The sequence below is a fragment of the Humulus lupulus genome, chromosome 5, assembly GCF_963169125.1.
Source record: "Humulus lupulus chromosome 5, drHumLupu1.1, whole genome shotgun sequence".
In the NCBI taxonomy this organism is placed as follows: Eukaryota; Viridiplantae; Streptophyta; class Magnoliopsida; order Rosales; family Cannabaceae; genus Humulus; species Humulus lupulus.
The window spans coordinates 19,557,967-19,585,302 of NC_084797.1; the positions used below are offsets into that span (position 1 = coordinate 19,557,967).

Below are 27,336 nucleotides of genomic sequence, written 5' to 3' on the forward strand. Positions count from 1 at the left end.
ATATTCAAGTGTTTGAATCACTGCTTATCAATATAATTAAATTTTACTTAATTAAATTTATTGATAAATCAAAATTTAATATTATACATAAATTAAAATAATGTTCAGATTCAGCTGAACCAATCACATATTTAGTTTCTGTTATATTTTCAAATTTAATACCAATCACAGATTCAGTTTTTCAAAACTCAAAAACAGTTTACTGATATTGAACCAATCACATTTTCAGAAGCATGTTTTTAGTTACTAAATTCAGATTTTCATTTCAGAATCTCAATTTTAAAAAATACAGATTTCTAATCTCGAACCAATCAGACCCTATCGAAATCAAGATTCAAAGAGTCTGTTGCATATATATTGTTTTTAGTTTTTATACACGTCTGCAGTTTGAATCCTAATTTTGACACTTTAAATTATTTAAAAAGATCCATATAACTACAATATATACCATCATATAAAAAAAAATCAAGGTTATAACTTATCCATGTGTCGTAAACAGAAACCGACAAGTCTATTGTAGTCTTTTCACATATATATATATTTAGAATAAATATCATTTTGTCCCCCGAACTATGATCATTATATGATCGTTCTCCCGAATGATTCGCGATGTTAAAACCTCCTCCTAAACTATACATGTTGCTGAAATATGAGATTTCTGCTAGATTTTGTTCTAGATAGTTAGCAGATTGATGATGTGACATTTGTCTGTTGATGTAGTAGTGTCATGTGTAGAATAATTAACAATTTTGCCCCCGAACTTTGACCACTACCAAATTGTGCCATTTTTATTAAAAAAAATTATTATTATTTCTTAAAAATATTAATTAAATCCTTAAAAAATTAAAAATATAATTAAAAACAAATAACTCTTTTTTAAATTTTCCTTTCCTTTTTATTTTACAACATAAAATAAATCTATTTTAGAATGAAAATTTAAAATAAATACTAAAACAAAGTAAACAAATTTAATTAAAAAGGAGGACAAAAGCAAAGGGCTTAAATAAATAAATAAAAATTTAATTTAAAAGAGGAGGACGAATGGGGAAAAGCTTTGTTTTAGGATTTATTTTTTATTTTTATTTTAAGATATATTTATTTTAGAATTGTAAAAGAAAAAAAAATTAAAAAAAGTTATTTGTTATTAATTAGATTTTTTTATTTTTAAATATTTGAAAATTTATTTAATTAATTTGAAATTTTTAGTATTTTTTATATTAAAATATTTTTTAAGGATTTAATTATTATTTTTTAAGAAAAAAATTAAATTTTCTTAAAAATATTTAAATTAGTTTTAATAAAAAATGCACAATTTGGTAGTGGTCAAAGTTTGGGGAGGAAAATTACTAATTATTCTATACATGACATTACCATATCAACATATAAAATGCCACATTGATAAGGTTATTTTTATATTAATATTTGATAAGTTTTTCCATGCTTTGATGGTGTTATGATAGCATTTTTTGTAATTTTAACTTAATTTCATGACTCTACAACATATCTTCTACGTTGCATTTTATGATGATAAATCTGACATTTTGATGGCAAGTGTAGTTTATAAATCATAGGTTGAAAAAAAGACTTGCTGAGATGAGGTTAAAATGAAGTTTTAGGAGCATTCCATGCTTTTGTGATTGAAATGTTGAAGTGGCGACAGCGTACAAGCTATCTAAGGTCGAGAATTGAAGAAATTGAAGATAGGCCGCAACCCTTTAATTGGAATTGACCTTTCAGATTTTCTGTTCCAAACAGGCCGCTGCCCAGATTTTTCAGGTCGCTCCCTACTGTGAAGAAAAGTGAGTTAGGCCGCGGCATGCATTTTCCAGGCCGCAGCCTGCGACGTTGTTTTCAGATTTTTAATTACATTTTAATTAGAATTGAAAGGACACTATAAAAGATTTATTAGGGTTAATTTGAGAGAAGTTTTTATTATGGTTTAGGAGAGAAAAAGACTCAGAAAGGACTGGAGAGAAGACTACAACACTACAACACTATTGCTCATCAATCTAGTTCCTTTTTTTCCCTTAATCTCTTTAATTTTAATTATAATTATGTTTGTGATTATGATTACTATTATGGAGTAGGTTCTTTTTAGGTTAAGGGTTAATTCAAAACCCAAGACATGAATTCTTGATTGTTGATAATGAATATTGTTCTTTAATTTCTCTCAATATTAAATTGTTTATATTTTTCCAATTGAATGCTATGAATTTTGTGATTTCTTGTTAGGTGGCCAACTAATTAAGGTTTTACATCATTCAATTGTCATCTTAGAAGTACTACTCACTTAATAGTTTAGGATTCTAAGTGTATGTGATAAATTATAATTGATAGTGATGTCAAAAGAATTGTTGATTGTAATGACAAATAGAACCTAGGTTAAATGAATTATATGCTTCATTAATTTAATGTCTAGATTAACTTGTCTCCATAGGACTTAATGCTTTATCTAAGTTAAATAGATTGTATGTTTCATAGATTTATTGCTTAGCTAAAAGAGCTAATTATTGAGTGCTTCGCCTTGATTACTTATAATAGGGAGATTGATATAATTGACTGCTTCAGCGTTATCTGCGGGGTTAATAGTTTAATTGAGAAATTAGAATAATATTTATATTTAGTGATTATGAATGATTGTTGAGGGTGGATATTAACCTTTAATTGTTTTTTAATATCGTAATATCAATCTTTATTTGTTTTCTAGTTTATGTTATTTAATTTTGAGTTCAAAATCTAAATCCATCTTTTAAGTCTTATTGCTAATTATTAAATAATAAATTGAATGATAGTCCTCGTGGGTTCGACATGTGCTTGCTATTATACTAAAATAATTAGAAGTATTGAGAGAAAAATAATTATTAAATTTGTTGTGGTATACGACACGCATCACACATCATCAATCTCTTAGTCACCTATGATGAAATCTAACCGAATTCTCATATTTCAATAACGTGTATAGTTCGAAAGAACTTTTAACATCGCAAATCATTCGGGGGCACGATCATATAGTAGTCGTAGTTTGGGAACAAATGTTATTTATTCATATATTTATTGTAATTTATGGTATGTTTATATATATGAAAAATAATAGTTTTTGAAAATAACATTTGAATGTCTTGAAACGGTCAAACAATATGGAAGAAGTCTAACGAAGTAACTTGATATATTAATCAAAACGTGATGGGAAGATAGAAGTCCACACAATGAATTTTACGTTTTACAACCCCAAACGTGTATTTTGAGCTATATTGGTCGATTAGTAGTGACAGGTTAGTAATTCGTTGTTGGATTCGACTTGGTATGGATTGAAGATATTTATACACAATAAATATCTTCAATCCATACCAAGTCCAAGTCCATACATGTTGGATTCGACTACTCAATACTCAGCAGAGTCAGGCCATGATTTTATTAGTCAATCTCATCTTATTTATAGATTCTTGTTGACCCTATTTGTACTTGGTATTCATTCTATCCTATCCCAGTTCGGTTTCAATTTTGACCACTTTTCTATGCAAACAAAAGGAAAAGGAAAAGGAAAAGGGAAGGGAAGGCTTCTAAATCAAATCATTATGTTGATGTTTATGAGCTATTAACTAAGACAAGACAAAAGATGTGGTTACCTAATCACTGTCTTAAGTCACAAGGAATCGTTTTTGGTAAAACTCTAATTTATGTCAACCAATTTCAGATATGGCGTGAGAAAATCAGTTGAAATATAAAAGAATTATAAATTATAATTTAAAAATATTAATCTTATAATTTTAATAAAACTCTAGAATGAAAGAAAATTACTAAAATAAATAATATTTTGAACTATTTCATAAATATAAATTACAAAAACAATTGTTTAGAACAAAATAAATATATTCAAATCATTTTTTTAATAATTTTTTTACATTCACATTAATTGTTGACAGGGAGTTCTCATCAATCACCATGTGTGAATGATTCCAAGAGATTAAATAGAACAAAGAAAGAAGACAAGGATTATAGTGGTTCACTAATGTATGTATAAGATTCTTACCTTATGATTCCAAATGAACTACAAAACCCATGGCATATGAAATCCAAAATTGTTTGGATACCTATGTGTTTGATATGTCTAGCCCATTACGACCACCACACATTAAAAAAAACGATGCTTGAAGCAGTTGAAGATTTTTCAAATGTTTTTATTTCAAACAGTTTTATGTAATAATCAACAATTAAATATGTAACATATCAAGATAAATTTTATTGCAAGGAAAAATCTAAAATTGAGTTGTACCAATTTTAGCTATAAGCTTTTGCGCAATTTTTTTTTAAACGAGTTATGATTTACCTTTTGGCCAAACAAGTTTTTTTTTTTTTAAAAAGGAAAAACTATACTGCCCTAGATTAGACTCTACTTTTTTTCTTAACCTTTTTCAGGTGGATTTTTTAAATGGTCGGAGCCAAGCCTTTGATGGCTTCATCACCCTAAATCTTAAATATACATATATTTATACATATTTACATAACACTGCGGGGCACACAAATTTTTTTGCATAAATGTACATAGTATAAGGGAAATCAAGCTCTTTTTGCCCTGAAATTAGTAACCTCTAAAAAGGGAAAAATTTCCAGCCAGGATAGCAAAATAACAATATCTTAACAAGTCATTAGGAAGAGGGCTGAGCAACACAATTTGAGACATCAGTTCTCAAGCCCACTGTGCTTATAGAATCTCATAAGCAAACTTGGGAAAAAAAACAAAGTTGAAATGATGATTCTATTATTTCCACATATTCCTTGTACTAGTGTTGTGGGCTTGCTTTACTGAACAAAAGACTACGGGAATTCAAACACATGGAATCTGTTTGAGAGGGTGGAAGCTATTGAATATGATCAGGGCGGTATACTGTTGTCTGCGAAAGGCCACCCTGGTTTGGCATGTGCATCGTTCCTGGGTGAGAAGGCATGGTCCCGTGTCTAGGCGGCATGTAGGGATGATTAGACATAGGCATAGGCATAGACATGGACTGAGGCGCAGGTGGAGGAGCAGCAGCACCCCATCCAGCCGAAGGCTGTGGCATCCCAACCTGCTCAGTTGGAGCATATTGAGCCCCAGAATACTGGGGAGGATTGGAAGTCATCAATGGAGCATTAGATGGCTGTTGGCCTAAAATCGATGGCTGGGAATTCACCATGGTAACAGGAGAAACATTTGAGAGTGTATAATCTCTGCTGCGATCATTATTGACCTGTAAACAGCAAACATATCAAGGTAAGAACACATAATTCTGTAAACAACCTGAAATTGATGGAGAAATCTTAGTCACCTTTATACTGAGATCAGTATGCCTTGAATACGATAAATGGAGTTTGCAAAACCCTCCATCGTAAATGCAATGTCCTTCCAAGGCTTCCTTGGCAACTACTGCAGTCTGAATTTCTGCACCCGTGGCATCACAAAGCAGCTCTTAAAACTTTAATCAACTCATACTATAGATATTAGAATGACAGGTCAAAAAATGTTTATTTCAAAGCAACAACTCGTTCACTGTTGGGACAAAAGGGTGAAGTCTTTAAATCAATAAGTCTATGTAACATTAACGCATAAGCTTCAGTCAATTATATTTTACATAGCTGCCTAGAATACCATGTAGCCATCACTTTGGCACACAAGGATTTTAATATAAAAAAATTTACGAGTAAAACTGAGGATAAGGAAACTACCAGGATACTGAATCAAAGCCTGAACTCCCCCATTCTTATCAAACATAGCAATCTTTTGAACGGGCCCAAAAGAAGAAAAAACCTACCAAAGGGAGGGCAAAGTCAGTCCAAGTTTCAATAAAAACATGCTCCCTAAAATTCTGAATATATATACACATAAAATAGAAAAGGCATGCTACAATAAGAAAGCTTTTCCGATTGCTTGGAGACATACCATGTGTAACACATCCAAGGTGACAGCATACTGCATGTTTTCAATGGAAGCAAGCAGCACATTACTTTCAGGTTCAAGTTTCTTTCCATCCAAACCCACAGTGAACTGCACGCATGGTTAATGAATACCATCAAAACAACTAAAATGAGGAAATTTCAAAAACACAATTGCATGCGATTATAAAAAATCCAAAGCATCTAAAAGATGAAGTAATACTACCATCAGCCACTCTTTAAGAAAAGAAAACAACAAAAACCAATTGCACAGTTTTAATTTGGTAAAAAATGCAGCCAAACTATGTTTGCCAAGTTTGGCACAACCATACAATCACATTTTTAGTCCACTTTTTGACAGGTACACAATCATTGAGAGGACCTCTAGCAGAATATTCAAGTGTCATAGTGCACAACATTCTCTCTTATAGGTTCTGTATCCAATTATTAATGCCTCCAACGAGAAATAGAACCAAGAGTATACATTCATTATGATACCTGACCACTTCCATCTATAGCTGAGGGAGCAACTGGAAGATAAGGATTAGTGTAGTCCCTGAGACAGATATATTTCCAACAGTGTGAGAATTAAGGCAAAATGATAGCAATGGGAAAGAACCACATCCACAAGAATCTAGCAAACTGTATGATCATATCCAGAGAAACATTGGATCACATCATCCAGAATAACACATGGTCACATCCCAAAATGTAGGACATTAACACCAGGCACAAGATATGACATAAAAATCTTAAGTACCTGCTTCTGTGGGACTGAAATTTCACACTCAGATCTGTGTGTCCAGAATATGTGATCCTCAGGGTACATGGTCCCACATTCTCTGGCAGCAGGTAACTGACACCAAAAAACAGTGATAGTAGCCAGATCATTAAGCGTGCATATTCCATAACAATCAAGCACAAGAATTTCATAACAAACAAAAAATATACAAGAATGCTATTTAATGATCCAATAAAAAGATATTTCTTTAGGATTGGATCCCTTGGTAAGTTACAGTTACAAGAAAGGAATGATTAACTAGGATGGCATAATAGTTATAGTACTTAAAAAACAAATATGCCTTATAAGTGTCGAGGCAAAGTGGGAGAAAGTGAGCATAAAAGGACAGATGCCCACAATCTTTATAATTACATGGTCCACAATAGTTGGACATAATACCATGTCAAACAAGTAATACAACTGTCACCTAGGAATGCTTCTTCCATCAAGAGCATTTTTTGCTGAAGTAGCAGTTTCTGCATCTGAGAATTGTACTAGTGCCTAAACATAGAAATATGAAATTAGCTTGGGAAAGGGTTTAACTATAAGAAAGCACATTTAGGATGCAGGTAACTAATATAGACCTGAAATCCAGCAGTCTTCTCAAAAGTAGTAATCTTATGCACAAATCCAAAAGCTGAAAACACCTGCATAGCTTTAAAGTTTCAGAAATATATGAAGTCTAAAATATCAAAATATTGCCAAGACTTAAAACAGGCTACTGCAGTAACATATTCTATTGTACGGACATAAATATGTCATCATACGAAGAATGAAAAAGAACCGCAAGTTAACTTCAAAAACAAAGAATGATACAACATCCTTCAATTAAACCACAAGAGACAACAAGAAGTAGATCGGATAAACATATGGTTCATCATTCTAAAGAAAAATTCATTGTATCTTTATCTTCTATAACAGTAGTTAGGCGTGACTAGTGTTTAATATACAGACCTTCTGCAATAATGGCAATGACATCTTTAACGTGGGAAAATTTTGAAAAAAAAAAAAACTATTTCAAACACAATGAACAAAAGAAAAGCAAAAAGTTGTAATGTAGCACAGCATGCGATATATGAAAGGGAGAGTGATGCAAAAGAGAGAAGAAACTCAACCATCCTAGACTAATAGAATGGAAGGAGTAGGATGTTGAAAAGGAGGAGTAGGGAAGAAAGAGGCACTGTTAAGGAAAGGAGAAAAGAGACAAACACACATGCGCTCTTTCTCCCGAAGCACTAAGCTGCCATCGAATATATTGCCTTCACATGGGCCTGCTGATCCATTCACATTCATGTCAAACAAACCAAATTTTCAAAACACTGGCAAATTACAACCCAAACACAATATGTCAACACCAGCATCCTCATAGTTACAAGCATATTCCAAATAAATGTACAAAGAAATCAAACAACTTTCTTACCAAATGCAAAACATCAATGCTGACAAGGCGTGCATCAGCACCTTCTATTGTTACCAAAAGTACATTCCCAGCTACATCTGCAGCAGTTTTGTTGTTTACTATTTCCTGCCTATTGGAATACTGTAAGTAGACAGTTTTCCCCCGGACTTGAGCTGGCTCCGAAGATGAGGCATAATATGATATCATTGCAATTGCTTGATTTAAATCTGCCTAAAAATAATTAAAAGAAATGCAACTGGTAAATATTGTAGATTTTCTATGTGCGAGTATACGCGATCAATCCTAGACAAGTAATAATAATGAAAGTGAAGTATTGTGCCCAACTTCACACAAGGATTGCTTATTAACGACCAATTTCTTTAATTATGATTCTATTTGATAAACAAGAATTGGTTTCAAGAATTAAAAGAAAGTGAAGAAACTAATCTAACACAATTTAAATGCTTAAAACTTATATTATTAAAACTAGGGCATTTGATTTCACCAAGACATTCTATTAAAATATCACTATTCCAATTTCTCCTTAAGTTGATAGTAGTCTTCTAACGCATTCTCTAAAACTAAATAAAAAATGCACAAGTCACAGATGCTAATAGAATAGTTTGATTTCGACGTTAAGTAGAACTAGAACTATAACTACACACTCACGAATTCAATAAAAGCCTGGTTTCTATTTGCACCAACATTGCACTTGGTGTTCACCACTTTACCAAAGGGCTTCCCCAGTTCAATCAATTCCTCTTCTGTGCACTCCCATGGCAAGTTTCTTAAATGGAGGACCTTAGATGGTGGCTGGGTGTACCGAAACTGGGGCTGGCTAGATACAGATGCCATTGTACAAAGAGCAAAATACCTATAAATAACAACATCATCATGGTTAGCGTATTACCTCTGGAAGAAAGTACATAGTTTAAACCCAAGAAAGCTACATGGGCATACTACATTAATCCAATAATAACATAAATGAACCCAAAACCATACCAAACCAATAAAAATCAACAGCAAAAAAGGTTCAATTCAATTATGCTAATTCATATAAACTCACAATGCAATAAAAACATAGATTACAGAAAATTAAAGAAACCATAATACCTTAAAGACTAAAAGGAAAAAAATCAGAATTAATTAGGTTTCCGAATCAAATACCTGAAACTTGAACGATTGATAGCAAGAAAAAAGAGGAATTTTGTAGGGTAGTCACAAAATTAGGGTTCGGTGGAGGGTGCCAGAGACGAGCCACCTGCTCGCTCTTATTTGTGTCTGGGCTTGTGGGCTTCGAATGTCACCTTGTAATGGACTCTTTTACGGATTTTGGGCTTTGGGCAAAGCTGATATTATTTAGGGAAAATTACATTTTACACGGTAATTTAAAAAAAAATTCGTTTTATACGGCAGATTAAATAAATTACAAAATTACGGTGTTCACCGTGTACGAAACTTTTTGTTCTCCTTAATTGATATCATTTTGTGTAGTGTATTTATAACTTTGAGTCAGCATTTTACTTTAGTCAAATTAACCTTTTATAGATATATAAATATATTTATTGTCAAATCACTTGAGATTCTATATTAAATATTTTTTTAATATTTTTTGTCAAACTTTTATTTTTTATTGAGAAAAATATAATTAATCTAAAAATTTCAAAATTATTACCTACTTTATTTAATTTATCTATTTTCGATATACATTGACATCATTAATTAGACACATTACTTATATGAATAAAGACAAAATTTTAAAATATGCCTTGAATTGTAAAAATGAAATGGTTTTGTGCTTATTTGATGACGCCATGAACTTTTGTAACATATATTAATAGTAGAAAAAAAATAGTAATAAAAATTATTATATTTTTTTGAAAATCATAGCTAGTTAAATCTCAACCCTCAATATTAAACCAAAATCATAATCTAGTACAAGTTTCAAGCTTTGTTAGAAAAATATATTTTAAAGGTAAAAAAATTTGTTTTGTAAATATTTGTAACAATCATGTTAAATAAATTTATAAATATTTATGTAAATGTTAGTTACAAAAATAAACTTTGTGGTTGTAAAATTAATTTTGTAAATTATTGTTACAAAAATGTAAAACTTGTTTTAAAAAATATTGTATTTCACCACTCTGTAACAACATTTTTCATATAAATATATATTTAATAAAGTATTTTATAAATAATGAATATCCTAAATTTATATTTTTAAGTTATATATAGTATAAATATGATGGTTCCTATAATTTTTTGGTACAATATTGTAACAATATGAAAAAGTATAATATTTTTATTTATATTTTGGTTATGATTTCTTAATTATAAAATATTTTGGTAAATATCTCTCTTAGTTGAAAAATTAGATTTGTAAACTATTGTTACAAAAAAAAAAATTAGTTACGAATTTGTTTGTAAGTTTTATCTACAAAAAAACAAAAACAAAAAGTCTACAATTCTATAACTGATTTTATAAATATTATTTACAAACACATAACAGATATTTACAAGTTCGTAACATATATTTACTAGTTTGTAAACGTTGATTACAAAAAATTGTATTTTACAGTTTTTATTTATGATTTTGCCACTCCGTATTTACAATTTTGCCATTCCGTGTTTTTATCCAAAAATTCCGTATTTTTGTAATGTACCGTATTTTTCAGATTTTTTTTAACTTTTAGTGTATTTTTGTAGATTTCCCTATTATTTACGAGGAAGTTACATTTTATATGATACTTTTAATAGTGTACTTTTTTTTCAAAAAAGTTTATAGTTTTTTACTTATTTTTTGATATTTTTGTATAAAAGTTGATTTATATCGTAGTTTTACTCTTATTCGAGTTTTATTGATTTGGAAGGGTATGTTTATAATTTGATTATTATTTTTTAGCTTATTTTTTTTTTATATTATTAATTTTATATTAAATTTTTCTTTGGTTGCTTTGCAATTTTTTTTATAATATGAATTGTGTTTATTAATTTTTTATTTATTATAAACATTATTTTTTTTAGATTGTACCTTTCTTTTTTTCAAATCCTGGGTAAGGTAGCTAGTTACTTGATTGATATTTGACAGTTATTTAAAAATAAAATCTTAGAGCTTGGTTACTAAGAGGGGTAACTAGTTATCCTGAAATGAGTAATCTTATATCATAAGAGGGGTAACCAGTTACCCTAAAAGGAGTAACTTTCTGTCATAAGAAGGGTAACTAATTACCATAAGAGGGGTGATGAGTTACTCATTTTAAATATGAAAAAAAAACATCGAATTTGAAGGAAAAAGAGGAATAACACTTCATTAAAAAATGAAGGAGAAGTAATTATAATTTTAGTAACATATGTAACCAGTTAGCCCTATGTTGGCTGATGTGTTTTGGTTTAAATTTAGTTTTCATATTTTAGTTAGCTACTAATTGTGTTTCCTATATTTTAATTTTTTCTTTAATAAAATTTTCCATACAAATTAAGAAAAATATAATTATCATATTTTTGCACATTGATGGCATAAAAGCCATATTTTTAAAAAATTTCCAACATTTATTGAGAAGTTTACGAAAATACCTAAGATTTAAAATAAATACGAAAAAATTATGGAATCAGAAAAAAAAAATACAAAAATATGGAGATGCATAATCATAAGTACGAAGTTTTTTTTAAATAAAATTTACAAATTATAATAACACAGTTTTTTTGTAACTAAAATTTACAAGTTTATAACTATATGTTACAATTTAATAAACAACATTTACAGAATAAATAAAAAATTATAACAAGAAGGAATAGAACTATTATCTGTATTTTTGTAATATTTGTAAAATTTCATATTTTTCAATTTTTTTTTAAATTTACAGTATTATATATGTATGTTGACGAAAACCTTATTTATATATTGATTAGGATACAACTTTCTCTATTTTGTATTTGAAAGAATAAAATATTTGTTGTGCTTAACATGGAAAACTGGATATAATCGTTATTAATTTGAGTATGTAATTGATGATTTAAAAATCTGGCTAAAACTTAATGAACACTCTAAAAGTGGGTATACAACTTAATTTGTACTTGGGGATTTTCCTCCTTCCTGGGTTTCTTACATGATAATGAATCACAATGATAAAATGACATGTATTCTGTTCAATTACGTTGATAAAACAAGTATTATTTTCTCAATTCGGTTGGTCATACATAACAATGACAAATTTTCATACAACATCTACACATATATTAATGGAATTTTTTCATAAGTATACCTAAAACAATAAAAAAATTACAAAAAATATTGGACTTAAAAATAATTGAAAAAAAAATTACACAAATACCAACATTTAAAAAATTACTTGCAAAAATATATATAAAAAGGAGATAAGTTTCGAAAAATTATATGTTGCAGAGTGGTAAGTATCAAATTATATTGTGTGTGATTAATTAATTAATTGCTGTGAAATTATTTGTACATGCTTTGGTGTTATTTTAACAACAAGAAGGTTAGCATATTTTAAGAAAAAATTCGACAAAAATTTCAGTAGAATTGAGGGGGTACATAAAATTTTTGATAGAATTTAAGGGCACATTGTAACGCCTTGGTTACTCCAAGACCGTTACTGCGAACTTTAAATAGTGCTTAACTCGCTAAACGAATCATTATGTTAATAACGTGCATCTAGGTGTTATTAATAGGCCTGTGTGAAAATCTCTATTAAAAGGAATGAATAAATTTTATTTAAAACAAAAAACTATACATTGGCCCATAAAAACGTTTATAAAGTTATTTACAATCCAAAATTGTCATTACAGTATAAAAATTACAACTTGCCGACTTAAGCGGCAAAAATAGGGTTAACCCCTAGTTACTCTGAGAAACATCTTAGCCGTGGTGGTAAGCACCTGCATATGTACACATCGTCATCTAAGCTCTCCACTCAAAAGTGGGTAAGCTTTTCTTTCCCTTTACCTACATAGCACCCGTGAGCCAATGCTCAGCAAGAAAACTTATTAATGCATATATACAATATCAATACATGATTATGATAATCATACTAGGGCTTGTAGCCCTAATCAGATAAGGGAAGATCAATAAATGATTCTGGTAATCATTCTGAGGCTTGCAGCCCAATCAAATAAGTGATTAATGAATCACACGCTGTTTAAGTGACTAATGAGTCACACACTTGATAGGTGACTAATAAGTTTACCTCCAAGGACCTGATCCCTGTATAGATGATTAATGAGTCCATCTCTAGGGTTTTGATCCTTGAATAGATGGCTAATGAGTCCATCTCTGGGGATCCGCTCCCTAAGCCATGTGACATGTAGGTCACCTTAACCTTTTGGCTCTGGCTCTAAATAACTAGCCTTTATACTAGACAAGCGCTTTTTGTTTTCATTGAACTTAAGGTCGGTCAAGCATTTCATGCTTATGTTGATAATGCTTATGTCGATTAGATCTAATCTTTTAAACACGCTAATACCGTTCTTGACTCATAAGCCAATACCATACGACCAGTGCTCAGTACTACTGCCGAACTTGACTAATAAACCACAACTTCACAATCAATACTGACACTATTGTCGTTTCTGACTAATAAGTCAGTACCATTCACAGATAAGCAAAACTGCTAAGCATTTAATATGCAATCAATGTCCACATATAGAGCACTCAACATGCCTCATCAATAACTATGAATGTCATATACTGGGTGCAGTTTTCTTGCCTCTGGTTCGAGCGTGGAATAATAAAAGAACGACCATTGAGAACGATCGGTCCTTAAGTCCCTTAGTGGTCACCTAGTCATAACCAAATATAAACTCCCATCAATAAAAAAAAAGAGTAATGAAAGGTTCCCAGATCAAGACCTAGCCTTTGGGACGTCGAATCCTATTAAACCGGGTAGTAGGAACGATCCCGAGACCTAAGGTTTGAGTTCCCACGATTAAAACACCATTCTGGCCACAAATGCCCTTAAGCGTCGCGGCCCCACTCTACTGAGTCGTGGCCCACCTCCCAAACAGAGGCGCCAGCCACAAGCACCTGTACCACGCGCCGCAGCCTACCTCCTAGGCGCCGCATCCCCAAGGCCTTTCAGCTCTACCTCTCTTCTTCACTAAGCTCGGGCCGCGGCGCCCAAGAACAGGGCTATGGCCCCACCTGGAACCCAGCCAAAAACCTTCATTTTCCTCTTTTAAATCCTTCCAAAAGCCTCCTTAAACATTCCAAAATCCAAAAATCAAAGTTCTCAAATATCCCAATGGCCGAAAACTATCAAAACCCAAGGCTCAAACAAATCAAAAACTCATCAACACATAAAATTCAATTCAAAGCTTAGAAACTCGAAAACTAAAAACTTAAAGCTTGAATTATCTCAAATTGAGTTGTTTCTCACTAAATCCTCTGGTTAATAAGCTTCTAATCTTCCCCATAATTGCTATAACTCGATCCTCACAAGAATCCGAGTCCTAGAACTCAGGTTCCCTTCAAAAATGTGACGAATAGTAAAAATGGATAACGAGAGAAAGAGAAAAGGTGTTTGAACGTAGTTTTCCTTCTGACGGGTTACTTCAAGCTCAAGTAACCTCAAGTAAATCCTAATACTCGAGGTCCCAAAAACATCCCCCGGAGTAAAATAGTCAAAATTCCCAGAATTTTCTCTTGATCTCACTAACTCCCAATATATCATCAAATAATCATTCTCATTATCCAATATCCCAATAATTGATACCGTTATGACAAAACTGCTAACTTGCATTCTAGGATCGTCTCATGCCGAATAGCTTGAACATATCCACATAATAATGTGGTCTCATCCATACCACACCAACATGCATAAAAATATACAGATATGCCATCAATGGGCCAAATTACCAAAATGCCCTTACAATGAAAAGTTGACCCACATGCATGCAGTTATCATCATATAATCATGCATTTAATCACATAATGACATAATAAATCAATTATGACCCTCCTGGCCCCCTAATCCAGGCTCTAAACCACATTAGGGAATTTAGGTCGTTACACACATAGAAACTATTTTTGTGTGCTAACATAAACTCTTTAATTATGATTTATCTAAATTTTATGCCATAATAACTTACAAGAATATATGCTTGAAATCTTAGTTTTTAAAACAAGAGTTATTTGAGGCAAACTTTTTTTTTTTTTTTTATAAAAGTTGCGATAAACTAGGGGTGTGCAAAAATTATTCAATCCAATTAGAATTGATCGATCCAATTACAACCGATCGCCAAAAATTGGATATCCAATTATGATTGGATTGGATTAGATCAGATCAGATTTTGAAGATCTAAATTGGATTGGATCGGTTGTTAGATGATATATGCAAAAATCCAATAAAACCGAACAGATCCAATTGTATATATATTTTAAAAATATATTTATTCATTTAGGATTATGCTTATAATTTATGTTGTATTTGTATGGTGTTGTATCATTTTGAATAAATTAGTTTTTCTATTTATAATATTATGAATTATTTGAACAAATTAAGCTAAATAAATATTCAAAAATATTGTATGGATCCAATCCCATCAAATACACAACCAATGGGACACATCCAATGGATAAAACCGATCCAATCCAATAGATAATTGGATCAGATCGGATCGATTGATACAAGTTAATTGGATTGGATCAGTTGTAAAAATTCAACTTCTAATGAATAATTGGATTGGATCGGATAGACCTAAAAATATTGGATGTGATCCAGTGAACACCCATATGACAAACCACTCAATAAAAAAATTTGGTGGCAAAATTCTCTTTCGTTAATGGTTTGTTGCAAGTTACCCATTTTAGGTGTTAAATGTCATGTAAGCAAGTCAAGTACCAACTAAGATACACGTGGTAACAATTTATAGTGGCACATGTCAAAAAAATAATTAAAACACTAAAACAAAACTTAAAATACAAAAAATAAATTTAAAAGCTTTTTCAAAACTTAAATTTATTTGAAAAAAGTTTTTAAATTTACTCCCTTCAAAATAAATTTTAATTTTAATTATTTTTATAATATTTTAATGTTTTAAAATAATAATTCATAATTAAAATTAAATTGAAAAAAATTAAAATTTATTTTTTCTATTTTTTTATTAATTAAATTTATTATTTAAAAAATAATTAATTATTTTTTGATATATGACCCTATAAAGTGTTGCTTCGTGTATCTTAGTTGACACTTAACTTGCTTAAATAGCATTTAATACCTAAAATGAGTAACTTGTAATAAACCATTAATGGAAAGGGGTTTTGCAACCAAAATTTTTAATTGAGAGGGGGGGGGGGGGGGGGGGGGGAGGGGGAGGGTTGTCGCTACTTTTGTAAAAAATAAGGGGTTTTGACGCAAATATCCCTTAAAACAATAACAAAATGTAGATTGGGATATTATGCGATGCATTATATGGAAGAACTTATAATCATAAATCACTAGAATTAACTTTTTGAATCAAATATAAGTGCTCTAAGATATATATTATAATATTTAAGTAAATACATGACTTTGTTTGGATCTTGGATTTTAGTAAGAAAAAATTTTATGATGGAAAATAGAAAAAAAAAATGGAGGAAAAATGTTTATTACAATTTTGATAAGAGACTCTTTTTTTTAATATTTTCTTTTTTTTTTGTAGATATTTACAATTATTGTAAATTTTAAAAAATTAGACTACATTTAAATTTTAATTTTTCTAGAAAAAGAATTCTTAATTTATTGATTCAATCCTAACATAAGAAAATAAAATAAAATCATATGCATTTCATTTTTTTTTCTCTTTTAAAATACAAGGACAAACAATGGCTTAGCTATAAACTTTGTTTATTTGTAGTTTAATGGGAACAGAGATAACATTTGGATGAAATCAAAATAGTCTGAAACCTTTACAAAATTCATGGAGTAAGAGAGGGTTTGACATATGTAATTTTCAATTATAAAACTTACTTTGATATATTAGGTAAGAATATTGCGATGGGACATCTTAAGGTTAGACATCTTTGGTGCCCCTAATAAGTATTCTAGTTTTAATTAGAATGTAACAATTATAATTTATGTTAATACAATTTAATTTCAGAGAATTTTACCTAAAGTACCAAAATTGACATTATTTTAACAAATTTAATGTCATATAACATTTTAACATTTTTACTGCTCACATTTTACTTTTATACAGTATTAGATTTTTAAATATTACATTTGTACGCCCTGGTTTTCCCACGGGCTGATTAGAAGGTCGTGCCTCGGATTAGTCAAGTTTAGTCCGAGGCGCCACAGACCGAGGATATTAGCTCGCCCAAATTTCCCAGAATCAGAAGGCCGAAGGTCAGATCAGGGGAGAAGCTCGTATTACGAGCTTCTCATGGCACGGGCTGCCCACGAAGCTCTGGCCCTCTACGAAGTCAACACACGCAAGATAAACGTGCATATATCTGACATCACGTGTCCGATATCCCCCTGACTTCTCGAATACGCAGCAAGAACGTGCGTATCAGACACCCACAGCTGGATTGGGCCGTGCGGCCCATTCTCTCCTTCCATGCTGATTAGACCACACTTATGTGTCAGGTTTAGGAATTAATCATGAATGTCACAGAGTTGATATGACAAATGGTAAGGTCACGGGATGACCTCCCTACCAACTTCCAGGTGCCTTCTCCTATAAATATGGAGACCCTGGGAGTTGATAGGGGTTGGGAAAAATAGTCTTTGAAGAACTATATACTGTGTAAACCAAATACCCAGAAGATATCAATAATATTGACTAGTGGAGTAGGAGGATTTTAACCTTCGAACCACTTAAAAAAAGTGTCTCGAGTCACCTAGTTCATCCTATAAGATTTCATATCTGTGACGGTTCTACTTTCAGTACTAATCCCTTTCTCTTCTCTTAATTACCTGTTGGCGAAGAGCCGCGTCAACAACATTTATATTACAAATATTGTCTATCCATGTACTTTGTAATCATTTTTTTTTTATTATTTTAATAATTTAAACTTAACCTGACACTCTTTCCCAATTTTCTTCTACACACGTTAAGTAGTGAAGTAGGTATAAATTATTATTTATTCTTTTTAATGCAATAAAAACAACAACAGCATAAAAAGTTGTGAAATATTTATGAGTCTTTGACTTGTAGGTCATTTTTTACTTTATTATTATTTCTCTTTTATTTTATGATGTTCAGAAGTTATTACTTTCTTCTCTTCTTTTTTTGTGTCCAACAACTCTTTTTCCATTTCTTTCTTTCATTTTTTATTCTTTTTATTAAATAATTAGAGCAACAACACCATCACCATTAAAGACTGTTGTTGGCTTGATGCTGATTTTGCATTGTCTTTACAACTTGTATGCTAGGATCATTGACAACAATGTCAACACAACATGTCAACAACCCGACAACAACAATGTTTTAGATTGAAATTAAAAAATAGTCTATTTGTTCTCATTATACTACCCAAAATTTATATTCGAAACTAACCCGAAAGCAACCATATAACAACAAAATTTGATGAATAAATTAGACTATCAACAAACTTTCACTCGATTTGAATTTTTTTTTTTCAGCTGTTGCCTTTATATCTTGCTGTAGTTTTAGGTACTATTACTTTTGCAAAGCTTGATTGTCAGCATCCATAAAGATTTTTCGTTGCTTTGAGGTTCTTTGCCATAGGTGATCAATGATCAACAAATGAGAAGCTCCCTATTCACTACCAGCCATTTTTGTCCGACCAATTTTTCTAAGATTGAATGGTGGTTTTTAGTTTTTTGTATGTAAATTTTATTGTTGTTGTTGTCAGTTCCAGATCGCCGCCGGCAGCTATGTTGGTTTGATGTTACTGCTTTTCAGATCGAGATTGTAGTTGTGTTGTTGCTTTTCAGATTGAGATTGACTGTAATTGTGGTTTGTAGTTTTGTTATTTACGATCGAGATTGGTTGTTGTTTCAGGTCGAAATCACCTGAGAGAAGAGTGGTCTTGCCGTTTGCCAATGAAAAAGCAAGTAGTTTGCACCGGCATCCATGGAGGTTTCTCGTCGGCGTCATAGAGTCCCGTGAAGGAGAGAGCAAGTAGTTTAAAAAAACTGTTGTGCCGTGCAAAAGTTATTATTACTGGTATTTGGTTATTTCAGAAAAAATCCCTTAATTTTATGATTAAATTATTGCACAATACCTTTTTCTCATGTAGTTTTTTTTTTTCATTAGAGAAAATTGTATTTTGTTATCATGGAAGCGATCTGCTATAGATGATGTACTTCCTATAAAATTGGTGTCTATAGTTATGGTTGACATCGATGGTGGGAATCCATGATTCTATAGCAGGAAATAAACTTACCAGGCCAAATAAATAAATTGATTTATTAGTAAATGCATGCTATGAATAAAAGATCGTTCAGAAAGAAATAAAAACCAGAAAAATCCACAGGCTTAATTAAGTAGGACCAGGAGCAGGAGCAGGAGCGACTAGAACATCCTTGTAAGGACTAGTTGGGACTGGGGATGGTGGGAATATTATTTTGGGTTGGTCATGGGGACTAGTAGGCCTTCTCCTCCTCCTCCTCTGATGATGTTCTTCTTCTTCTAAGATGAGTGGGACTTGTCCTTCTCTTTCTTGGAGCAACCTCTCTTGTGCTCCTCCTCTTAGTTTCTCCAGTCTCATACGACCACCATCACTACTACTTTGCATATGGAACACTTTGACCACGTTCATAAACCCCCCAAGCACAAGAAACATGCTCCCAAATATGCTCACCCAAATCCACCTCCTCCCCTGAAATTTATGTGATTATTAAATACCTCATCATCACCATCATTCAACCATTTTTGATCCATATAAAATAATATAAATGGGGAGAGTAGTAGAGGGCTGACCAGTAGTTGGAGACCATGGAAGAGTTGTCCAGCAAGCTCACGAGCATTGAGAATAGAGGCAACTGTGAGTAGAAGGCTGCCTATCAAGAAGGGAATGTGAACACTTTGTTGCAAGATTTGGACATGACCATCGGCTCTCTCGTACACTTGGCATGAGTTGTGGATTGACCCCACTACCCATAAAACTGGCCCTGCTATTACCATGTTCACTGCATGTTTTTCCACCTTCAAGTACCCATAACCTTTCTCTTCCTATACATTTTAAATATACATATAGTTATAAAAAAAATGATTGTATTCGATTTTTCTATTAGATAAAACCATAATTTGGAAGTTATTGTGAATTTTCGTATTTTGTCTTCTTCTCTGCTCCTTATTGTATTGGTTGGACAATGATATATGACATGACCACATATACTTCTTGTTCCTTGACTTTCTTGTATTTCATTACAAAAAATGAATTTTGCATAAAAACATTAATTATAATAATCAAAGAATTAATATCTAAACCTTTAAAGCTAATGCTAAGCGAAACAAAAGGAATCTAAAATGATCAAGAAGCATATATTAATGTCGTCTAGATCAAATCTTCATAACGAAATAAACTGATCAACATACATACATATATATATCAGACATTTTTTATTGATTAACTCAAAAGACAAATCTTTCTATATTCCATTGAATAAATGATGAATTCACTTGTCAAATCTAATGGTTGTGTATGCTATAGGACTCTCTCTTAATTGTCACTGAGGAGTGGATCATCTTAAACATTAATCAACATATATAAAAGTAACATAATAAACCAAAATAAAGGTATACTAAACACAGCACACATCCACAAATAGTAATAAAACTGCATATTAATTAATTTATAGTATAAAATAAAATTAATATTAATGTAAATGTAAATATGCACCTGAAGAAAAAGAAAGAGAATTGCCAAGAAGAAAACAATGGAACCCAATGCTTGAACCACCGGGACTAAGAACTCCACGAGAAAGAGCTGTACATCGTACTCCATCAACGAAAACCGGTAATCGTAGCCAGCAAGGTGCGCCACCGCGTCATGGAGGTTGATCACGGCGATTAGCACCAACGCAATAAGCAATAAGACAAGGCCCGACTTGGGTTCGCCCGAAAGCTGAGCCACGAACCCACCCAGAAGAACCACTGTCGCGAACAGGTACAGCCCCGCGTTTATGTACTCTGCTCTGTTTCTAGATATCCGCGGTCCGTACAGTCGGCTTTCGCGAGCCGAGGCTAGCTTTACCATTTTTGGTAACTTGGAGATCCAAGTTCGATTGAGAAATTAAAGAATGGAGAGATTTGGTCAAGTAGAAGGAGAAGGAAGAGGAGAGAGAAATGGAGTTAGCTGCTTTATGGGTACGTGTCGTTTTGCATGGAGTTGAAGTTCGGATTTGCTGGGTTTTTTACATGTGGCATTTCCTATATATATGTACGTTTTTTTTAAAACAGAAGGGAAAATGCTATTATATTTTTTAATGGGTTTTATTAAATTCTAAAATTTTGTATTTTATAAAATAGATAAAATAGGTACTAAAGACTCAATTTTGATCATAATATTTTCAATTATAAGATTAATACTCGAATCGTTAGTGATGCAGTTGGTTCATATAAATGAAGAAAGTGGTCGATGAGCTAAAAATGAAATATTATATTTGAATTTTTTTTTACCAAAATCAGAGTTAAAATACTATTTTAATTCATTTTGTAAAAGATATAATTCGAATGGTTATTTATAAAAAAGACCCATTAAGTATTTGAGAAAAAAATAGTAGTCAAACTAATATTTTCTCTTTAAATAAACAAAAAAAATTGTTTGGCTGTTGTTTAACAGAGACAAAAAAAAATTGTATAGCATGAGGAGTAAGCAATTTGGATAATGATTTTCCTCTTATTTACAGCAGTTGTTTTTTAGAGACACACCCCACAAGATAATTTTGATTCACTTAGTTACGCGTATTTCATGTTCTTTAAATATATCATTTTTTTTTGTCAAAAAAAAAATTATTTAAGTTACAAAAGGTAAAAAAATCACTTATATTGGAAGTTAATAGATTTAAATAAAAGAATTTAGTTCTTATTATTTGATTATTAAGATAGGATATAAGCTCAAACACATATCTGTCAAAAACTTGAGATTTTAAGTTAAAAAATTCTTTAGCCTACGGATATTTTCAAGTTTAAATAATAATGATATATACTAAGAGCACTCCCATCCAGTGAGGTATAACACCAAAAATTGTAAAAAATAGCTCAAACTAAGAAAAAAGAGTGTCTATCGGATGATGTATTTTACAAATATTTTTAGATAAATCAACAGTAAAAAGCTATATGTAAGATATACTATTCATCTTTCAACCAAATATATTATTAATTTTTCTCTTCTTCCCATTTTCTCAATCTTTTCCCACGTTTTCTTCCAAGATTGGCCCCAAAACTGTTTTAGCACTTCTGATTTGGGTAAGTTTTTCTGGTTCGTGCTCCTCATTCCCCTCCCCTCCTCGCAGTGATCATCTTCTCTCCTCATTATACCCACACCAACCACTTTAGCATCTCAGACTTTTTAGACACGCCCACTCTCTCTCAATCAGGTAACAAAATGGCACACTCAAGTTCTTATTTTTTGGTACTGCAAGTCTTGCATATATATAATATATATATTGATAATTTGACTATGGAACTGGCACACTCAAGTTCTTATTTTGGTACTGCAAGTCTTGCATATATAATATAGGGACTTTCTTCAGTCCCTCGGTTCATTTTCAGGACTTAGCCCTGTGTTTGATTTTCAACCTTTAGATTTATTGTTTTAGAAAATGGATGGTGTGATTTAGTTGTTGAGTTTATTGGGTGTGAAAGTACTGTTATGGCCTTAGGGACCCCTTAGTAACCGGTGACCTTTTCTTTGTGTTTGATCGGTGATTTTGCCCGTTTAGCCATTCTTCTCCTTTGAAAAGCTAAAGTCCCTCCTAAACCAAATCATAAGTTTGGAAGGAAAATTTCCTCTCATTTAGTCCATTATTCTCCTTGACGAATTCGGGCTAGGTTTTTTTGTTTGGAGTAGTGAGGATTTGGATTGAGTTTGGTAAAATTTGCTACTAATTTAGAGGTGTTTGATTCTACATGCACTGTTGTTTGCGTTGAGTTTGAAGGACCGAGTGGCCAAGCATAAATCCTTGCATCTTTGTGTCGAGTTCTTCGGGTAAGTTCTTATATCACATTTACGTGATAAGTTTTGGGGATTAGCTAATTAGGCAAAAATTATGTTTGGCTTCTTTGAATTCTGGGTAATGGTGCACTCGATTATTCAGTGGCCGAGCATATATAATGGTGACCACCTTATGTTTGAATTTTAGTTTGAGAGAAATTATAATAGCAATCATATGATTGTGAAATATAACAATGCGTGATCAAATTGATATTATCAAAGTTTTTAATGCATTTGTTTCATCAAATTCTAAATTCTATTTTTATTTGTATCAGTTTTAAAAGTGCTTGCATATTGTTTGATAAAATGTCTCAGTGAAGAATTTATTCGAAAAGTTATGAATTTCCGATTGCTATATGGTCAATTAAAGATGCAGTTGGCACTCGTCAAATTGGCATATGAATTTAAGTAGAGGGTTTGGAAAAGAATTAAAAAAATTTACGGAAATAGACAAGGTAAGAGAATCAGTGTACTGAATAAGAGACTCGTAGAATACTCAAGTAATTTCTGACTTTGGGTGTGCTTCAATTGATAGTTTGCTAATTTCAGCATTGTTATGTTTAACAAGATTATGTTCACAGTTGTCACTAGATGGAAGAGATATAGTCATGGTGTACTATGAATGTGTCATCATTGGAAGGTAATTGATGATAAACTGAAATAGATAACTCTGTGAAAATGAGTACAAAAAATAAAATAAAACACCATTGTGGAAAACTAAGGGCCATGCATCAGGTCCTAATCACAAGAAAATCAGTTATTGACACTTTATTTGAAAATATTGGATGCCACTTGAGATTAGCTCTAGTGGTGTGTGTGAGATTAAGGGGCAGAGTTGAAGTCTGTAAAGATATATGTTATTGAAAAAATGAGAATAAAAAATTGTTAACCTGTTTTCTGTGACCAACCAAAATGTTAGAAGTAACATATAATTGGCTTAATTGGTTTTGGCAACATAACTCACTAGTAGTTTCAGCAGTGATTGAATCATTGATAGTTTATTTTGTCACTTCTTCGATAGCTTTTAGACAAATGTAATTAGTTGACCGAAGTATTATTTTTTTCATGTTAAACAACTGATTTTGGAGGAAAATATAATCAACTAAAATGTGTTTACACCTTACTTATTGTGTTCAAGTTTTTGAGAAATTGGAGTAGATTATATTTATTTGTCAGGGGGTTGTTGTACTGAAATCTATTTTGTCTAATGCACTACCATTCCATTAACATCTTTGTTTAGAAGTATTTAAAATATAAACAAATCTAAATGTTAAAGCATGACAAGTATTGTTGTAGCATGGAGTATATTAATTATAATACAAGGTATAATTTATTCTAATCAAATAGTTTGGTTTTTTATGTGTGGTGCATATCTAGTTAAACTATGTGATAACTTGAAAGGAGTCGGGAGTTCCCAAGAGTTGTTTCATTTTAATTACAGAGATGGCTAGGTTGTTGACGTAAGTGCATAGGAATGTTTACTTAGCGTAATTATTATTATTTTTTTTGATAAGAAGAAAAATATATTCCACTAAAAAATCAACTTACAAAACCCCCTGTACCAGAAACGAATATACAGTTACAGCTTTACAAAAGTTGAATAAAATCAACCATACTCTTCTCAACAGCCTTTAGTTTAATGCTCCTAATATCAAGTAATTTGGCTTTAAGACCCATAAGAATCAAAGAATTCAATTTCAAAATAGTACAAGAATAAGACTCAAAGATACACCAATTCCTATTAGACCAGATGATGTACACTGTAGCAGCAAGAACAACAGCACTAATCCTTTGATGAAGCCCCCTAGGTCTCCCATCCATCCACTTCATCCACTCTGAGTATTTAGGAGGCCACATCAGATGACCCAGCCAAGATCGAACCTGATACAACACCTGCTGAGAGAATGGACAACTAAAAAACAGATGATCATGCGACTCCATATCCAACTCACAAACAGGACATAAGCAAGACTCAATTTGAATATGGCATTTAATCAAGTTGTCTCGAGTAAGAAGGTGACCTAAAACCACTTGCCAAAGAATAAATATATGCTTAGGAATAGATAGCTTGCACCAAACCACCTTATCATAATGAACCTTCTCTTTGTGAACCAGATGCATATAAAGACTAAAAAGATTCAACTTGCCTTTGGAAACCGAAGGCTTTAATGAATCATGAGAGAAATGATCTCTCAGCTTAATAAGCTTCCTCCAGTACCAACTAACATCAGATTGTAGATTATAAGACCAGAAACTATGCCCTTTGAGATAGATATTAGCTACCCATTTGACCCATAAAGAGTCCTGTTTAGATGAAATAGCCCAAATATATTTGGCCATCAATAAAATATTCCATTTAGATCCTTCTTTAAAACCAATCCCACCCAAACTTTTAGGCAAACACACCTGATCCGATAATGATAAATGCACTCTGCTACGGATGCCTTTAACTCCCCAAAGAAAATTCCTGCATAACCTATCAATCTCCTTAATAACTCTTTGAGGGAGCAAAAATATACTCATCCAATAAGTCCTAATACCCAACAAAATAGAATGTATGAGTTGAGATCTTCCTGCAAAAGAAAGATGTCTACTAGACCAAGTATGTAATCTATTTTGGATTTTTTTAAGAATTAAACCACAATCCTTAGCCTTCCATTTAGTTGGTCTTAGACACAATCCCAGATATTTAAAGGGAAGGATCCCTCCTCAATATTCAAGCTATCCATGATTTTTTTCCTTTCATCCAAATGAACACCACCAAAGTAGATGTGAGACTTAGATAAGTTCACTGCAAGACCAGAAACCTGACTGAATTTTCAAAAACCATAATACAGAATCTGAACTGAAATATAGGAACCCTCACAAAAGAGAATGAGATATTATGGGCCAACGATCTTTGCTTAATGAAAGCACCCTGATTCTGATGAGTAAGAAAAGGAAGAACAGTAGACAATCTCACACACATCATCTTCGAAATACACTTGTATAAGGTGTTACAACAAGCTATTGGTTTATAATCTATTGCTGTGGAAGGAGTATCTTTTTTAGGGATAAGGGTAATAATTGATATGTTAAGGGAATTAGGTAAGCAGCCAGAATAAAAAAAAATGCAGCACAGCAGTGGCTATCTCATCCCCCAAATCTTTCCACATATACTTGAAAAACCCCGAACCAAACCCCTCAGGACCAGGACTTTTAACAGCATGAATACTAAACATGGCCATTTTTACATCCTTCTTCGAAAAAGGCCTAATCAAACTGAGTTGCTGGTCTAAACTCAAAATGTTGCCAACCTTAAAACAATCCAGCTGAATCCTAGAAGTAGCAGAGCTAGGACTGCCCAGAAAACCTTTAAAATGGTTAATAAAATGATTAACCACATCATCATAACAATCAACAATCTTGCCATGTTCATCCAAATAAGCAGTGATTCTATTAAAAGCTGACCTCTGTTTTAAAGTAGCATAAAAGTAAGATGTATTGTCATCTCCAAATCGCAACCAAGTAACTTTGCTCCTTTGCCTAAGAAAACTGTCATGCATCTTTGAATAGTGATTAAACTCTGAACATGCTACTTGTTCTACTTGTTGTAACTCTATAGATTGAGGTTGCTGTTGCAGCAAATATTGTGGTTGTTGAAATTTTTCCTTGGCTTCTAAATATCTATCTATGACATCTCCAACTTTCCTCTTATTAAACTGAATCAACACTGACTTCAATCTGTTTAGTTTCTGAATAATTCCCAGCAGATCAGATCAGAACCCCTTAATACACCAACTTTTAAGAACAATCTCTCTGAATTCCTCATTTTTGTCCTTTGTCATTGGTAAATTTTATGATAGGCGAATGGTGTATTTATTTTTATGAGTTTGTAAATCTTAAGTCGTGTTTGACTAATAAATTTCCGTTTTTTATTTGACAGGTTAGTTTGGACTGATTAAAATAATTAAAAAATGGCTGAAGCAAAGAAGTTAGATTATAGATGCTCACCTCGTACGGTATTTTCTGTTATTTCCAAACTCAATGGGGATCAAAAGGAGGTAGTGAAACAAATGGGATTTGGGGCACTTTTGGGGATGAAAGATTGTGTCGTAAGAAGGAATCTAGTGACATGGTTTT

The 27,336-nt window shown here is 31.9% G+C and overlaps 3 protein-coding genes across 3 annotated transcripts; all 3 read right to left on the reverse strand.

Annotated features, from left to right (window-relative positions):
- Nucleotides 1-4,548: 4,548 nt before the first annotated feature.
- On the reverse strand, nucleotides 4,549-9,407 carry LOC133834583 (polypyrimidine tract-binding protein homolog 2). Its single transcript, XM_062264248.1, has 11 exons — nucleotides 9,258-9,407; nucleotides 8,760-8,964; nucleotides 8,112-8,321; nucleotides 7,276-7,338; nucleotides 7,119-7,192; nucleotides 6,671-6,766; nucleotides 6,409-6,466; nucleotides 5,918-6,022; nucleotides 5,704-5,785; nucleotides 5,307-5,419; nucleotides 4,549-5,228 (listed from the first exon to the last, which is right to left on the reverse strand). The coding sequence occupies exons 2-11, from the start codon at nucleotides 8,943-8,945 to the stop codon at nucleotides 4,860-4,862; spliced, it is 1,356 nt and encodes a 451-aa protein (XP_062120232.1). The 5' UTR covers nucleotides 8,946-8,964; nucleotides 9,258-9,407; the 3' UTR covers nucleotides 4,549-4,859.
- A 10,046-nt stretch (nucleotides 9,408-19,453) lies between these two features.
- On the reverse strand, nucleotides 19,454-21,386 carry LOC133834584 (uncharacterized). The gene is made up of 3 exons (XM_062264249.1): nucleotides 20,899-21,386; nucleotides 19,977-20,228; nucleotides 19,454-19,875 (listed from the first exon to the last, which is right to left on the reverse strand). Exons 1-3 carry the CDS (start codon nucleotides 21,253-21,255, stop codon nucleotides 19,537-19,539), a joined length of 948 nt encoding a protein of 315 aa, XP_062120233.1. The 5' UTR covers nucleotides 21,256-21,386; the 3' UTR covers nucleotides 19,454-19,536.
- Nucleotides 21,387-25,883: 4,497 nt separating this feature from the next.
- Nucleotides 25,884-27,041, reverse strand: LOC133778918 (uncharacterized). Its single transcript, XM_062218929.1, has 4 exons — nucleotides 27,006-27,041; nucleotides 26,334-26,948; nucleotides 26,109-26,185; nucleotides 25,884-26,025 (listed from the first exon to the last, which is right to left on the reverse strand). Exons 1-4 carry the CDS (start codon nucleotides 27,039-27,041, stop codon nucleotides 25,884-25,886), a joined length of 870 nt encoding a protein of 289 aa, XP_062074913.1.
- Between the last annotated feature and the right edge of the window lie 295 nt (nucleotides 27,042-27,336).